The sequence below is a fragment of the Micropterus dolomieu genome, linkage group LG08, assembly GCF_021292245.1.
Source record: "Micropterus dolomieu isolate WLL.071019.BEF.003 ecotype Adirondacks linkage group LG08, ASM2129224v1, whole genome shotgun sequence".
In the NCBI taxonomy this organism is placed as follows: Eukaryota; Metazoa; Chordata; class Actinopteri; order Centrarchiformes; family Centrarchidae; genus Micropterus; species Micropterus dolomieu.
In genome coordinates, this window is record NC_060157.1 from 17691442 (window position 1) to 17709160 (window position 17719).

At 41.7% G+C, this 17719-nt stretch overlaps 2 protein-coding genes across 9 annotated transcripts in view; one reads left to right on the forward strand and one right to left on the reverse strand.

Moving 5' to 3' along the window:
• The window catches only part of hoxc11a (homeobox C11a), a 93872-nt gene extending 86761 nt beyond the window's left edge, over positions 1-7111 (reverse strand). For 7 of the 8 annotated variants that reach the window (XR_006825904.1, XR_006825905.1, XR_006825909.1 and 4 more), the window contains exons 1-2: positions 6952-7111; positions 6436-6505 (exon numbers count right to left, since the gene is read on the reverse strand). The gene's annotated coding sequence lies outside the window, so the exon portion shown is untranslated. Of the gene's footprint in view, positions 1-6435; positions 6506-6826; positions 6872-6951 lie in introns of those variants that run through there. The other variant, XR_006825906.1, reaches the window with a different exon arrangement.
• calcoco1a (calcium binding and coiled-coil domain 1a) lies at positions 4036-16320 on the forward strand. Its single transcript, XM_046055529.1, has 15 exons — positions 4036-4193; positions 5301-5465; positions 5566-5668; positions 7526-7728; positions 7873-8085; positions 8555-8703; positions 8792-8861; positions 8974-9129; positions 9509-9763; positions 10064-10189; positions 10756-10851; positions 11615-11702; positions 11881-12128; positions 12367-12458; positions 14240-16320. The coding sequence occupies exons 2-15, from the start codon at positions 5334-5336 to the stop codon at positions 14265-14267; spliced, it is 1959 nt and encodes a 652-aa protein (XP_045911485.1). The 5' UTR covers positions 4036-4193; positions 5301-5333; the 3' UTR covers positions 14268-16320.
• The last annotated feature ends 1399 nt before the right edge of the window (positions 16321-17719 follow it).

Below are 17719 nucleotides of genomic sequence, written 5' to 3' on the forward strand. Positions count from 1 at the left end.
TGTTGGACTTGGCCTCGTTAATGGTAAACCGCTCAGCAATGAAACTACCCTCCCCCAACTGTTCCTTAAAATTCCACAAACTAACATCCCTGTTTTCAATCACTTGTTTATCTATCAGCTCGCTTTAATTGTCTGCTGGGTTTTTGATTGCACCACATTACATAAAAGCGCACAGGAGCCTCATGGCAGCAGCATGACAGCCTCTGATCTAAAGCCTCACGCTTTGCACAGATAAGACGGGTTCAAATTTAATGTTGCTAGCACACCGAGACGCACCGGGCTCACTTGTAAAACAGAATGCCCCCTTTGCTTGTAAACGCAGCAGCCCAAGAGGAGGAAAGAGATGGGGGTTGGGCCCGGCTAAGGTGGGGGCGAATTAAAAGGAGGAGAGGAATTCCACTTGTCCAACTCCTGCAATCCATCCAGTGGATCAATTTCTTCACTCAAATTCCCAATCCATTCCCCATCTCTTTTAAAAACTAATACCCAATTCCAATCACAACTGCAGTAAAGCATATCTTGTAAAAGGTCATACTGTGACCTCAGAGTTCTCTAAATTGGATGCTGGTTGGCCCACTTTCCTTTGAAATACTGCACAGCCTGCACACAATCACACCACCAGTGGGACCTGCATCCAGCCCATCAGAAGGTGTTCATTTTGATGTGAAGTATCACAGCACACAGAGTTTAACAAGATATTGGTTGTCTGTGTTGAGGGAAACAGAAACCAGAACTCAAACCTAAACTAGAGCATGGGGGCCCAGGAATGAGTTTGGGATAGGTGTAATTGTGTGTGCGTGTGTGTGCTTGCCATAGGCAGTATGCCGGCATATAGTGGAGCATCTCTCCTGCAGCCAGCCAAGGGAACTGATCAGATGGACGATCAAACACTAATCATTCCCTCACGGCCCATACCGAGTAAAGCTGTCATTAATTTTGCGGAATTACATCAAATCTGAGACATTCTTTATGTGGCCCACGGCCTGTAGACAGTTATACGACAGGGACTGCTGCGCTAAGCAGATGGGGCAGCTTGGCCGTGCATACTAAATACCACCGTCCCCCATTTCTCCATCTCCGCCCTCCCAACACTCTGCCCTCCTTTCCAGGCACTCTGCTCCCTCTTTCTTTGTTTTCTACCCTTCTAATGCCTTTCCTTGACGGTGTGGTTATGCAGCCCTCACTGATTACATCACTCACCCCACAGTGATGGGTGTAATTTAACTCCAAAACGCTTTTAGTGCTTAAAATAATACTACATCCTTCCTAGAAAGAAACTTGTATCTCTAAAAGCTCTATTCCCACACACAGGACACATCACACATTAATTTAGTATGATGAGAAAATAAATTGTTTACTGAAATAAATCTTTAATGTTTGTCTCTTGGATGCTGACATCTCTAATGGCTTACTTGCCTATACACAACAGAAGGTCATAATCCCATTTGAGGTTTCCTTGGCAACTGATTACTGCTGAAGGCAAGTTACAATTTATGACTAGTGACACATACCTGCCATTCCCTTTGAATGAGACATGTGGTAAGCTATATTCAGACAGACCACCTCAGGTAATAAAACTGCAGTAGCACTCAGGGGCTATACCATTTTCTTATATTGAGAGGAATTCCAAGCCAGGCTGCTAGAAATCAGCAGACGACAGGGATTACGTTTGTGTGGAATAGTTCTAGAAACGATAAATAAATAGCATGCAGAGGCCAGAACAGTTGATAGTGGGCGTTTTTTTTCCCTACATAATTCTTCAATCTGTTTATTTTAGTCCAGTTTATACTTCCAAAAGAAATAAGAATAAATTAATATGTTGTGTGTGTGACTGCGACGTACATGTGCATGTGTTGGGGGTAGGGGGTGGGGGGGGTGGGGGGGTATGACAGACAGAGGAGCCATAAGAGTAGGCAGCCAGGTCAAGATCAAGCAGTTTCACGACAACCCACGTTCAGTCTAGTGTCTATTAGGGTGAAGCCTCGCATTCCTACTGCACAGCCATCTTTTAACTTCACACAACAGTGAGGCTTCAAAGTCAAGGCTACCTGAGGTCTGTCATACTGTTTTCTGAAATAATAGTACGACAACACCCCAAACAATTAGCAAAACAGGTACAAAGCCTGTAGGCCTTCAAGAGGTTAAGATTCATTTATAAAGAGGTCTTGCATGTACATACATGTCTGGCTTTTCACTTTAGTTAATTGAAATCATGATAAAAAAAAGCTGAAGCAAGACACCCATTGTGAATCTTGTGGAAGCTAGAAGCAACTAAATCAAATTAAGGAACTTGAACATTGTTTATATTTTTACTTCCAAACATCCTAGCATAAAACACACATGTAAACATTTGCTTCTGAATAAGCAAGCCAATTTAATTATCCAGCTGCATAGAGAGCCACTACTTCCAGGACCACTTTGCTCACACAGGCTCAGCACACTATTAATCCACTTAAACACAATTTATAGGGTCTCAACATCGACTGTCCGTCGGCATAAAATTACATGAAGCGTCCTTATAGTGTCTTCAACAGACTAAATTAGCCAAACTGGACTTACTAATTGAGGAGGAGTAAAGTACTGTGTGACTGGATTGACTCGTCAATGAGCAGAGATAAATAAGCAGGCTATGGGAAGAACATCAATAACTATAATAATATGGGATGAGCATTATTTAAGATGCAGTTCCTGAGGCATGATCTTAAATCTTAAACACTGGCTTTAATTTCCACTTCTATGATCTGGGTTTTTTGCTTTCTTGTGGTCGCAAGCAGCCAAGTGCCTCGTCCAGAGTGTCTGGCAATGGAGATTTTCCCTTAATCATCAGTTTTAAATGTATTTTATTTAAGAAGTCACAATTAGGCATTTTGGCCCAAACAAAGAATTTAACAAGGTTACTGTAATACACTCCCAGTCAGTGATTTTACAGTGGTATTGTCATCGACCTACTCATACAGTCATACACTTTGCTGTACTGTTGTAATACTTACTAAACCTTAATTGCACCAAGCTTAATTAAGCATTAAATAAGTTTCTTAATATTATCTAGCAATTATTTAATTTAAATTTATTTTATCTAATGTCTCTCCTGTCCTACATTATGGAAAAAGCCACAAAAATGTGCACTAAGCAGGCTAAGGCAATGGGACAGTCTCAGGAGGCTAAAACGCATGCACTGTGTGTTGTGGAGGGTTTAGAGATACGGTTTGCATCTGACAACCAGAAAGCAAAGCATTTGGGTTTTCAAGATGGTATACTGCCATCTGCTGTCAGACGCTGTAACATCATCATGCTGCTTCACTAATAACTCGACATGTTAATGGGGCACAGTCTGAGATAAGAAGCATCGCTCAAACCAATTGCCAAAAAATAGAATTAATGGGTTTTAATAAAAATAGAATCACCCATCAAATCAACATCGATTGACTATGTACAGATAACTGAGTAAAGCCGGGAGACATGATTCAACCTGTTTATATACAGTCTATGGATTCAACTGATTAACACAATTTCAAACAAAAATTATATAAATGTTGTGCAGGTCGCAGAGAACCTATAATATTTGAATGTAATTTAAATTAAATAGCCTTCATAGTGTACAGTCTACCATCCAGGTGCAGGGGAAACGATGAAGCCTATGAGATGAAAAGCAAATGAGGAAAAAAAAATAAACAATTCACAACTCTCCCCACTTTGCACACATCCGTTTCGCTGCAGCGCCCGCTATTAGTTGTTTTCTTCACCGCACACAAGATATTCTAATTTCCATTGGTCACAACTGAAATTAGTGTTAAAAACTCTGTCGGACAACCAATGGCCCTCTGTGCTTTCACATCCGATGAAAAAAGTAACGGCGGGCCGATGAGAAGCATCATGTTACATCCAGCGCGACCTCCGCTGTTCTGCTTGAGAGCTTGGGGATTGTAGTTTAAAGTACTGCCTTTCAGCGTCGCTTCATCGACGTGGTGAACAACAGCTCCCATAATTCCGCCGTGGACGTGAAGCTGTCATGCTTGTGTTGTGCTTTGTTTTTTGTTATTGTTTCGGGTTAGTGGAGCAACTGAGCCTGAGGAGCAACGCGCAGCACCGCATCGCTCATGTGTTCGCTGTTTTCTCACGGATTGTGAGTCCTGTATCTGACAGAGTTACGGCTCGTTTAGACTATTTAGAGAGAAGAGAGGGCGATAAAAAAGGTAAGGAGGACATCAGAGACGGTCGAAAGACAATGTGCGCAGATGCTTTTCGTAGTTAACAAAGCCTGTTATTGTCTCGTTTGGCGTGCACGCGCAGCACACAACAGATTGGACATTGATAATTACCGAGTACATGTTCAAATCTACCTTTAATGGCTCTGATTACAAGGTCTGTCTTGCTTAGCTCGCATCGACGTGCATGAGACACTGTTTTCTCGACATGTGCTACTGTTGGGCCTCAAGCCTCGTGCTGTGTAATGTGAACCCCCCCCTGAAAGCTGCTGTAGATTTTCCTCACTGATCTATGGTTTTCGACGGCATCTGCAAAATTTCCTGCAGTAGAAAGGTTTCCTCCCTTATTCCTCAGTTTAGAAGGATGCTTTACTAAAATAGAAACCTCTACTCCCCTATAATTTTATTGGATTATGACTGTACCACAGGAAAAAGTATGGAGAAGTCATCCGGAAGTGCAGCGTTTGTACAATAGGGCTTTTACAGTTATCTAAGTGTTGCACACATTGTCATATTAATCTTTTGATAGTCATCGAATTTCTGCCACAAGTGTGTACATCCAGCAACATATGGCTTATAGTGGAGTCACACAATGCTAAATGAATAAATAATGCTTTCTGTAAACCATATGTGTCTCCAAGTTGTGTGGTTAACTGCAGGCAGGAATTCCTTAAAACTCACCTTGAGTGTATTTGCTAGCCCCATACATGCTGGAGGCCCCAGACACCTTGTACTGCATGCTCACACGTGATGGGGTACAATAGCAAACATGTTGACTATGACTGAAATAGCCCCAGTGACAAACATGCAATATGTCATGTTGCTCAAAGGCCACGCTGTCACTGAGGTTTAGTTCTGGTGTCATCTCCTCAAGTGTGCACTCAGTCAGGATATCTTCTTTCACTGAATAAATATTCACAGACTGCTGGCCCCGTCCTGTTTGTTCTTCATTGTTCACCTCTTACCTATTTCACAATTAGCTCATCTAACCGTGTCATGTCACTTTCTACCTTGAATCTGTAGTACATAACCTAAAAACAACTACTGTTGTCAACTCAAGTTTGAACATTGTGGGGTGTTTTTTTCCCCCTATAGGTGCAAAATAGCCTGTCGTTGTTCTGCGTTGCTATGGAAAAGCCCTGGCGAGTGGAGTTCAGAAACGTGGGCTGCAGTTACTTTCCTCAGAGCAGAGTCGATTGCCACTACACACTGAGCTCACAGCACAACTGGGCCAGTAATGACTGGATAGGGCTCTTTAAGGTATCGTTAACCAGATGTCAGTCACAGAAATCAAGTGAATGAAGGGTATAGGTATTAAGCTTCAAGGTAACAGTGTGTGCATGTTTCTGTTTTTCCTAAGGTGGGATGGTCATCAGTGAAGGATTACCACACGTTTGTTTGGGCACTGGCCCCAGCTGACTATCAAGAGGGCACGGATGTCAACTGCTGTGTGCACTTCCAGGGTACTCTTGCTGTTGTTTTCCAACTGTGTTTTATTCCCCATAGTTAGCCAGAATCTATACTAGTACAGTGCTTACATCCACACATAAAACCTTCAGCAGGAGATTGATGTTTCTGTAAATTGAATTGGTCTGTTGTATACAAAAGCCTGGCGACTGGTGTAGCGACTGGAGGAAAATGTTATTTCTATCTTAAAAGAGCATTTCTACAGTTGTAAAAGTGAAAATATCCTGTGCAGAAGACAAATGTACCTTTTAGCTTGGTCTCTAACAAAGACATAGTCTCTGTCATTGTCTGAATGAATTTCTGTGCAGGAGGTTGAGAAATGAGGATGACAAAGACTGGCTCAAAGCCTGCTCTGACTACTACAGCTGAATACAGTGTTCACTCTGTCCTGTCCTACAAACTGATAAGCCTTATTCAGTCAGGGACAGGTGTGCAGCAGGTGGCATTAACCTCAGATTTAGTGATTTATGACTAACTTAAGCATACTGTCAGTGTCATTCTTCATTGGAAGGAGAGCAGAGGAAGGAAAGTCTTCCGATGGTTCCTTATCATAAGCGATGCAGTGATTTAAAAAGAAGGTTGCCTGGACCATGACCTAACTAATTTACAATACAGCTCATAAACTTTGCTGAATGTCATCTTTGTCTGTTTTCTATCTGGCCACTTTACTGTGCATATGATGTGAAACAGAAATACCAAGTAAATCATTCTAAACATGAAGCTATAGCCTGTGTGAGAGAAGGGTAATATTAGGTTGTCTTACTTTATGGGCTGGATGAAGTCACGGACTGTGGGTGCCTGCTCGCTGCTCCAAGTTATCATCATCAGTTTCTCTGTGTTTTGTTAAGAGTGGATAAAAATGAAACAAGCGGGTCAATAATGTGGGGAAATTGGCAAATATGGTTAAACTAGTCAATGCATTAGAAGTCCATTGCAAGGTTATACTAATAGCACAGCTATCCTTAGTCAAGAAACCAGTTGCGTATGACGTTAGCCATGGTAAATATGTTATGGCCCAATCACTCTACTGAACAGACAGAGAAAAGACTCAATATTTTCATCTAATCTACAGTAACGTTAACATATCAACTAAGCATATCTCACAAAATGTGAGCATTTGTTTGAGCACCACAGGTGCTCTTAAAGCAGCTCACGTTACGTGGCTCTGCTTTGAGAGGCATCTCCAAAGTCAATCAACACCTGTCAAGAGTTAGCTAGCTACAGGAACCGTTTGAGTGACACTTATTAAGTATTTTACCGGAAGAAAACGGGAACTCACTCGAAGCAAATCGGACTTCTCCACGATATCAGGATGGTGTAAAGTAACAAAACCTCAGCCTAGGGAGCACGCGCAATTTCCATTAAACGACGCGGTAAAATCCAAGATGGTGTGCAACGCCATTTCTTTTTTCATTCGCTCACCTGCGCTGAACGACCAAGTGCTGCCACTGGTGGTCGGAAGCTGTATTGCAAATCCTAAATTCCATTTTTAAATATAATTTGTATATTTTATTTGTAAATGTTATGTTTTATGCATTACAATAATACAGCCATACAAATGTAAAATAAATTCAGAAATTCTTTAAATGATTATACTGTATAGCCTCAACAGACCTTCCAAAATACTGTCATGCTGTATCAGTAAGATTTCTAGTAATCTTAAAAGGCAATTAGCTCTTCCAAAGGTAATTTACATAAATGACCTAAAATGCATTTAGGTTCCAGCTTGTTCTTTTTCATAGCTCTATTGGGTAGCCATTTCAAAAACAAAAGTTAGCAATTTTGAAACACATTATTCTTAATAGCAAATTCATTTTGACACATGACACATCTTTTTTTCTACTGCTTTTTAGCCTCCTACCTACCCAAGCCCACCTCCCAAGAGTATGAATTTGTATATATCGATGCTAAGGGGGAAGTGGCCTCCCGCAGCTCGAAATTCACTTTCTGCGCACCGAAGCCACTTGAGGATCTGGTGACCCTTGAGGAGGAGCCCCATGGAGAGGAAGGAAGCACAGACATGTTGCTGGTAGTGCCCAGGGCTGAACTGCTGCAGGTGAGCATAATAAATGCAGAATAGATTGACTAGATAAGGTAGTAAAGGACAGCATGTTTTCAATTTTGAAACACGAACGCATGTTGATACAAAAACAATTATGATTCCCCATCTGCTTGAATGCTTCCTCCTGTCTCTTCTCAGAGTCGACTGCAGGAATGTCTGCGAGAGCGCGCTGAACTGTTGCAGGTGCAGGAGGCGGCAAACAGGCAGAGGGGGGAAGAGAAGGAAGCGTACAAGAGGGCGAGGGAGGCCTGGGACAGACGACGCAAAGATCTAGAAAGTGATATCGCCAGGCTGCAGGAAGAGCTGAGGCAGAGTCGAGAGAAAATCGAGGAGATGGAGAGGATGCAGAAGGTGGGCTAGACATTTACATTTAGCTGACGCTTTTATCCAAAGCGACTTACAATGGCTATATATGTCAGCTGTCGCACGCCTCTGGAGCAACTAGGGGTTAAGTGTCTTGCTCAGGGACACACCGGTAGATGTGTCACAGTGGGGAATTGAACCCGTGTCTCTCACACCAAAGGCATGTGTCTCATCCAATGCGCCATCACCAGGCAAATGACAGGGGCAAGATCATTTGATTAGGACCAAATTGTCTGTTACCATTTCTTTACTTTTCTCTGTATCTGTGCCTTTATTCTCTGACAAAAAACTATTATTAAATTATTATTATTATCAAAAATATTAGCAATTCAATGAAATGTCTGGGTTGTTATATTAAAATGTTAAATGTAAAATATTTTCATATGGTTAGACTGTGACTGTATCATGAATAAATTAAAATTACTCATAAAAATGTAAAATGCCTCTGGTCTGTTAGGAGGAGCAGGCTTTGGGAGAATCACTAGCCAAGGAGAAAAGTACTTTATTAGATGCGAAGGAGGCGAGCAAAGTGCGAATCAAAGAGCTGGAGGAGGATATGAAAACCCTGACACAGAGAACTGTGGAAAGAGAGACAGAGTTGGAAAGGTATGAGATTTTCTTTTTTTCTCTTTGTCTCTTCTTATTTTCTTTTACTTTTATGTCAGATTGTGAGTAACTAAACCTGTGTGCGCAGGATGAAGGAAAGAGCAAAGAGGGCAGGTGCTCAGAGAAAAGAAGAGGAGAGTGAGAGAAAGAGCCTGCAGGTAATTATAATTCAGAACATGCTGTGTATCATAATAAAACCTAAGTCTTTGTTCTTTTCTTCTACATCTCCCTTTTCTCTTCCCATCTGTGTCATTTATTTCTGTCTTTTAGACCAAGCTGGAACAGACAGAGGGTGAACTCCGAAGTCTTTCTAAGGAGTTCCAGGGCCTGAGGAATTCGCTGGCCCAGAGAGACACAAGTGTCCTGCAGCTCCAAAGCACCATCACCACCCTTACCCAGAAACTCACCACTGCCCACAGGAAAGAGGTCAGAAATTTCTTTGGAAATCAGAGGAGATGGAATTAAAAGAAAGGTGGAGAATAATATATTGATTAATAATAACGATGGACTCTGCAAATTTTCATTTTTAATCTCAGTTTCTAATTCAGGACCTCTCATAAGTGGAGATGTATTTATACCTGACACCAGATTTTATTTGGGGCCAGCACGTGGTCTCAATTACTGGAGATGGAGTGCTGTTTTCTATTATACCTTGACTTTGTGCTTTAGATTTTGGCATTTCAAAGTTTTAAGTCAGTTCAGTTTAGTACTAGCTATTTTTCAGGACTGGCATTGTGTACCACCATCACCTGCAGTCACAGATCTGTAGGCAACCAACACATTCTTGTTCCTTTATTATGGCCAGGCGGAGAGTGAGGCAACACTGAAGGAGAAGCGGATTCTTTGGGAGCGTCTGAACGCGAGCGAGCGTGCTGCAGAGGGCTTGAAGAGTGATCTAAGTGCCATGGTAGCCCAGAGGGATCACGGGCAGGCCGAATTGCATCAGGCTCGCTTGCAAGCTGCCCAACTCACCCTTCAGCTTGCAGATTCCAGTCTGGCCCTAAGAGAGGGAAGAGCCCGTTGGGCCCAGGAGAGGCAGAATCTGCAACACACTGCTGAGGTGCTGTATAGCTGCAGAATGTAGTATCTGAAGTGGAGAAAAAGTTATATATTTTTGAGTAGAGTTTTGAGTATGCCATATGTTCCATTACTGCTGAGGTATGTTGTTAGCTGCCATGATGTGTCAAAATAGCATCTGATGATCAAGATGAAATGTTCCCATAACTCTTTAAGTGGCAAACAATGCATTTTTACATATGGTCCAGTGACTTCAGCTACCTGAGGTCAACATGTTGTATACTCACTAAGAGTGTGTGTGTGTGTGTGTGTGTGTGTGTGTGTGTGTGTGTGTGTGTCACAGAAGGATCATGAGCGTCTGGAGAAACTCAGTGCAGAGATGCAGAGGATAGAGGAGAGGCTGCAGGAGGAGAGGATGGAGAGAGTGAAGCTGGAGGTTGAGCTTGGGAGAGAAAAGGATTGCAACCGGGTGAGAAAGACAACTAAGAACTGCAGTCAGTGTTTCTTGTTATAGGGGTCATTTTGTGAGTTCACTTACGTGTGTTTGCAGTAACTAAAACCACATTTAAATGATCATTTATTACAAGTATAAAGACTGGGAACAGGGGGAAGCAGTAAGCCTTGCTCTGTCCAGAGTTTTAAAAACCCTCTTAAGCTCATTAATAAAACTGTTGTATCTCGTTTATTTAATCCGTACACCAAGAGAACAGTAAAAATGACAAAACGTGGTTTTACAGGGATCTGAGTGGTGGAAATATATCTTGGTCAGGCACAGTGACTTCCTGGAGTCTTGTAGTCACCGTGATTGCTTTGAGTCTTGCTAAGCTATGCTAATTGCCTGCTGGCTCTGACTTTACATTTGCCCTAGCAGTATTCTCTGCAAGGAAGGAAATAAGCACATTTCCAAAAATGTCAAGCTATTCCTCTAACTTCACTGAGATTTACTCTGTATACGACACAGTTGTCATTTTTAAGTCATAGTGTCTGTCAGATGGTTCTGACATGTCCTGTTGTCCTCTGATATCTGGCCTGCAGGTTCAGCTGAGTGAAACCCGCAGGGAGCTCCAGGAGCTGAAGGCCAGCCTGAGGGTCGCCCAAAAAGAGAAGGAGCAGCTACTTGCAGAGAAACAGGTCAGAAACACTGTTTGATTAGTCACGAGGGAAAACTTGAATCTGTGCTGACAGAAAGTTTGTCCAAAAAAGGGGAAAACTGTAATGTTCTGGATTGGGATATCCTTGTGAAAACACTGCGTGTATGGATTGATACCAACTTTTTGCTCTGTTTATTATCAGATGATAAGGTTTCAAGTCTAATGAACGGCTTTAATGGATTAACAAGTAAATCGTAACAGGTTTTTCTCCACAGCTCACAACTGCAGTGCTTTACTCATTATAGCTTTAAATTGAGTTTAGTTACAATTTGTGCCACTCTCAAGTTCGAATGCGATTATGAATTTCTAAAGGCTCTGCATTAATGATATATTCATATCCTAAAGCTGACTGATGTAATATATACACAAGTACACAGGGATTGTGAATGCCGCAGGTGTTGGGAATCTTCTGTCTGTTGTTGTCTTCTTAGTTGTTATTGTGCAATATAAATTGTTTATGGTGCAATATAAATCAGTGGATTTCAGGGCAGGCAGTGTTGCTGCTGTTAAAGTGCCTGCAGAGTTTTTGTTGGCTAACCACCATCACATTTGCCCGCTACTGGCAGAGATGGTCAATGTTTTAAAAATCAGTGTCCAGCATAATTTTGTGTATTTGCTGTGTAACCATTTTATGTGGCTTGAAGAAGTCGGACATAATGAGGGTTATGAGGGTAATGGCTGCTGAAGCCGTGATGAAAGTCCAGCCCTGGTGTGTGATATGATGGCTGTATTTTCCACTACAGGAGTTGATGGAGTACATCTGTCAGCTGGAGCAGAAGATGGGAACAGTGGCCAGTGCCAAGTGGAGTGTTGCCCCGATTGCCTCTACAGGTGAATGGAGCCACACATTAATCTACTATATGCCCTGCAGATGTGAACAATAAAAGTGTTAACTATCATTCAACAGCAACACTAAATATTGTTTAGAATGGCCTGTGTCGTGGGTGACAGGAGCCGTGCTCTGAGGAAAAGTGACCACTTTTTCTTTGCCAATGTTTATATCTTGCAGGGCGGCCTGGCAGTGCATTATCTGACTCCGAGGACGAGAACCCAGTGGCTTTGCAGCCCCTCCGCCCACCAAGACCTCTGGGACATTACAGCCTGTGTGAGCAGGGCGAGCCTGACTCCATGCTCCTTGCCACCCCTCCTCCCTCCCCCAGGGAGGCGGAGAGGAGCGCAGTGGTCATCAACCAGCCAGCCCCGCTCTCCTCGCCCCACCAGGCCGGCTCTGACACTCTGGCGCACAGCTCTGATTCGGTGAGACGCGCTATCTGAGCCATTCACCATCGTATAATTAAGTGCAATACTGAAAATGAGCTATGTCCTAATGCTGATAGCCATGCACACCATTTAAACATGGGCAGTGGGTCGTTTGATATAGACATTATCTCCGAGAAGCAATTAGGCTGCTAGTCTGCAAGTTATTAGACTGTAATAGCTGCTGGACAGACAAGTGTTAAGTCTCTGTGTGTGTGTGTTTCTCTCTGGTGTTAAGGAGGAGGAATCTGATCCACTTCAGTGTGGAAGGCACAGCTCTGGAGAGGAAACAGCCCTTTTGCTATCTGAGCACACGGACACTGTTCTCAGGTACCTCCTCCCGCCTAAAACACACATGATCATACATAGAATACACAAATACACACAAAGGAGGAGGGAAGTGTACTTATATCCATTACACTTAAGTAGTTCAAAATGTTACTTATATAAATACTGTACGTATTTGCAGTGAATGTTCTAAAATGTCAAAGGTAAAAGGTGTCACTTTGAGGAGAAGTTCCCTTCACCAGTGATGGAAAGTAAACAAGTAGCTAAATTTGTTCAGTTTGGAGGTAATTCTCCTTTACTCAAGTATTTCCATTTTATGCTACTTTAGACCTCTGCTCAGCTAAATTTCAGACGGAATGTTATAGATGTCCTGTAGTTGTCTATGAGCTGTTCTCCTCTAAATAGTTTCATCTAAATAACCTCTCAAAGCGTGAAAGAAGTGTCCAATATTCTACAAAAACAGCCAAGATTAGTCCAACACATGAATACAAAGTTGTTTAGCAGATTTGTTTCCACCCTTCTTTTTCTACCCCATTAATCATCTCACAACCCCTCAGGTTTATCTTGTGACCCTTTAGAGGTGGTATGACCCTTGGGTTGGAAACCACTGGACCAAACTACTTAAGTTCACAACTAATTAAAACTAGCTCCACCTCACGCTACAACAGTATAATGCTATTTTACATTGTTGCATCAGTATGAACAGTATCATATAGATATAATTTTGTTTGTTGTTATAGATATAAGTTTGCTGACAATACTGTCATTTACTTATAATGTAGGTAGTATTTTGGTGGTACTTTTAGTTAAGTAAAGGATGTAAGTACTTTTCCTACTTTCACAGTGTTAATTTGTTGTTACATTAACACATGGAAGTGTTGCAAGTAATACAGTTATTTCATATACTGCTGATGTTGTTGGATGAAAATAATGTGAATGGACATGGACACGCTAACTGCCTTGCCTTGAAAATATATTGTGGGATTTAGGTAAGAATGTATTCCTCTTAATGAAGGGAAAGGCAAGTGACTATAAGACAATCACCACAAATAGAGCACAGTTGAAGATTTAATGTTCAGAAATGGAGATTAACATTACTGACTGCATATTAAAAATGAAAATTTCTTTGAGGCCAAACAAGCCAACACATTTCTTCCTGTCATGCTGGCTGGTTTTAAACTCCAGCAATGCGTCATATTTTATGAGCTCATGACTTGATTTGTGCGTACAACCTTACTCTGCAAAGTAATTTGGGAACACAGCAGCCAGATAAATGCAGTGGAGTAAAATGTATCATATTTCTCCCTTAAATGTATAAAAGTAAAAGCCGAATGTATGTCAAAATGGTAGAATGAAGTAAATGTAGTTTAAAATTGTACAAAAGGAAAGAAAGTATCTGAGAAACAACTACTTAGTTACTTTGCACCTCTGGTCTCACACAGAAATGGTTTCACATTCAAAGCTTGCTAATGCACGCAGGCACATTATTTATGGTGACAGGGCGAGTATGGCTGGAAGATGGAAGTTTTGAATATGTGGTCGTAAAAGAAGTTGAGTCAGGGTGAGGCGGGGGAGACCGCGTGAGACAGAGCTGGGGTGAGGGAGGGGCGAGATGGGAGGACAAGGGGACAGATAAGTTGACAGCAAGCTGTAGCAATGATTTACCTGAGGGGTGTATGGCAGTCACGGGCCAATTTTCAGCATCATTAAAGCCCTCTCTCTCCCACTCACCCGCTCCTTCAGTCTAACCTCCTCTTTCAGCCAGAATGTGTGTTTCTTTCACTTTTTCACACACGCGCACTCTGCTTTGTGTCCTCCTCCAGTGATCTGGCCGACACCTCGCTATGGTAACCAGTGGACATCCAGCCACAGCCACGGCGAGTGATCAAAAAGCGTAGAAGGGGGACTTCCTTGGAGTTAATGTGGTTCCACATTACTTCCACTAACAAGCACACATACAGCTCACTCACTACACAGACAATATGTTAATATGCAATTCACATCGTATCTGCCGTGAACCTTGGTTTTTCTCTCCTAGACTGTTGTTATTGCCCTCTCTGTTTTGTGGTTAGGGATGACATAATGCTTGTGGTGGCAGGTCAACACCGTGTTTATGACTGACATAAGACTGTTGCACAGTTTTAGGCACGGGCTCTGGCGTTTGAGAGTTCGCAGGCTGTAGCGGAATGATTTCTGTTGAATCATTGCTACGTCGAGAGCTTTACGATGGATGTTATGTCGTTTTTATGACATTTGTGATTAGGAGTCATGACAGGCACTGTAATTATGATGTTTTGTGCAGGCCGGGCTCCACTGGAAATCATGGCAAAACTCTCTTCCAGCTTTAAATTCTCCACAGCAGCTTTGAACGCTATTCATGGCAGCATAAAGTAAATGATACAGCTTCATGCTAGAATTATATTGCAGCAATGTAGGTCTATGACATCATATTTCTCCTCCATTTACTCAGAGCTAAGATTTGATATGCACTTTCTTGTATGCATTAGCAGCTGACTGTTGTCGTGCAGATGCAGTTAAGGAAATTTAGCGATGCAGAGGCGCTCTAAGATGGAAAAGCATTTGAAATAGTGTTTATTAACCAGATTGTTTTTAAAGTCTACTAAGATGCAACTTTCTACTTCAGTAACTTCAAATCATCATTATTATAAAATTAATGCTCATAAGCTTTTTCACTGTAGATCAGCTACAGTCTTTACTTGTTGATGGTCCTGAATTTTATGTTTCTTAATTATTGAAATTAAATGCTAATTTACTAGCTGGTCATTTTGGATATTTAGTGTCGGTCTTTGTTACGGTTTGTATTGTACAGAAATCTTATCTCACATCCATGCAATTCTAAATTTGTGCCTAAAATAATGAGAGAAGAAAGAAAATCATCTTTATAGATCCTGACATCACGACATCCCCAAGCCCAGTGGCAATATACTGCTTAATAAAAATTGCTGCCTACCTTTTAATCAATACTGTATGCATTTTTCATGATTTTCTATTTATAATTAACTTGAGTTATTCTGCAATGAAAGTATATTCAGGTTTAGTTTGAAATAGGCGTTTGTTTTTCACACAACTGTTTGTGCAATGTGTAACAGGATTTTCCATGCTTGGCTAAGAAGATTTGCTAGACACTTGATGCTTGATTTTATCTGCTGTATTTGCACCCTATTTTTACTATAGAAGAGTTTTTAGATGAAGTTGATATACGGATACTTAATGTGTCAGTTGTGTCCTTTCATCATTATCTTAATCATTACCATTGTGTGCTGTGTTTACGCATATTTTATCTACACTTTTTGTTTTTATCTTCTGTCTTCAAATACTCACTGTATTAAGATTTGACATATATGAGTTATATTGTTGCGAGATGTTGGTGCTAATGAAAGGGAATGATACCAGCATGTTGAGTTTAAGGTAGAAAGAAATTGATTTGAATGTTTAAAGCGTTTCAGCAGGAACAGGATTATTGAAGTAGTTATGAAAGAAGTTAATGTCTGTCCAACCTGTCGTTTACCTTGTGTCACTAGGTATTCTGGTGTTGCAGTACATGTTGAGTATATAGAAGTTTGAATATTTTGAAGAGTCTGGTATTCTTTCCCAGAAGACAGCGCACTACATGTATTCTCCGTAGTCTTTGTTTGTGGTTGTAATCTGACTTTATGTCTTAGGGAAGTGTTTTTTTTTTTGTCGTTCCACTGAGAGCTCTAGTACGAGTACCCCTCGTCAGGACACTTTCTCCTATTGCAATAAAGCTCCAGTGGTTATGGTTTGTTTTGAAGTTTTGTGTGTGAAGGTTATCCCACATGTACACCGCAGTGTATTTTCTTATCGCTCATGTAACAGGGTTTGGGTGGGGTTCTGTATAATAAAATGGTTTATGTATCCATTATTGGGTCTAATGTGTCTTTTTCTGGCCAAAGATCATAGCAATATTTTGATCCTCACATGCCATTTCACTGGTAATTAACTGTGCCATTTCTTTTCACACAGCTATATAACCTATATTCCCTTTTGGCTCGTTGCCTATTTCAGGTGCATTTCTCATTCAGGATTTTCTCTCACAGTCTACCCCTCGGGCCTGACCTCCTCATCATCTTCATCCTTGTGACTGCTCACACCTCCGGCAGTCTCAGGCTCCAGTCTTTTAAGCTCTCCTCATGCCCCTCTACCACACTCCCTCCATCTTAAGTCTGGGGTGACGATAGCTAATTATAAAATCAATGATGCCGGGCTGCCTAGTTTACAGCCCCCTCTAAAACCTTAACTGGGAAATCACTGTGGGATTGATGACTCCCTCACTCTTTATCTCTTTTAATTAGAAATGTAAAAGATATGAAGACCCAGAGGCCAGAACACATCTCCTAGTTTTTATGACCCCGACGCCTGCTTTCCCCAGCTCTCGCTTCCCTTCTCCGAATCACCCCTTCCTCTACCTGGCCTTGTTTATTTCCTCTGCCTCCCTGCCGGCACACCCTCCATTCTTACTCTTGTCACAGATACCTTTACCCGTTTCTTCATCACTTTCTCCATTACCCTTTCTTTAAGATCGCCCGCCTGCCCCCTCTGCTCGCACAGGGGAAGGTGTTAAATTTATGGTCTTTGCGCTTGAAAATGTTTCTCACCTTCCCCTCACCTCTCCTCTCTTCCCTTGACTGATTCCCAACTCTCCATGGATTCGCTGCATAATGTAACAAATGACAAACATGTCCTTTTTGTCTGTTTTGACCCAAGCAGGGGACACACTGTAAATGATGTGCTGTTTCACACCATGACCCTGCTCCCAACTCCATGCATCCAGCATATGACATATGCACCCCCTCTGTCTTGTATATAACTTCAGGTCCACATAGAAAGTGGACCTTTTTTATCACATCAAACCCAGTCACATGCACCTCCACTCTCTGCCTTTATCACACCCTGAGCCCAGGCCCTTCCTCCCTAACTGCTGCCAGGAGCACTTGGGTTCACTGAGCTTTATCCTCCCGATCACTCTCCGAGGAGCCAGCCTCTCCTGCTCCATTATCTCTCCTGTGTGTTGACTAAGCTACCACTGCAGTTTGCTCGTGTTCAGAGCAAACTCAGCGGATGTGCTGCCAGGGATCTCTCTCTGGGTTTAAATATTCAAATTAAAGTCTTTGGTGTTCCATGCTGATGACCTACTTTTATGGATTCTTTACTATTTTTATAAATAATAGATATCATGTGGCTGCAAGAATATTACAAGGGAGATTTTTACCCTTTATTAATTCATTGTAGAGTTATACTTTCTTTACACATTTTCATTATTT

Coding starts and splice junctions, on each gene's coding strand:
- calcoco1a (XM_046055529.1), top strand. CDS start 5,334: ATGGAAAAGCCCTGGCGAGTGGAGTTCAGAAACGTGGGCTGCAGTTAC. Junction 10,190..10,755: donor GAGAAAAGGATTGCAACCGG/GTGAGAAAGACA, acceptor TCTGGCCTGCAG/GTTCAGCTGAGTGAAACCCG. Junction 10,852..11,614: donor AGCTACTTGCAGAGAAACAG/GTCAGAAACACT, acceptor TTTCCACTACAG/GAGTTGATGGAGTACATCTG.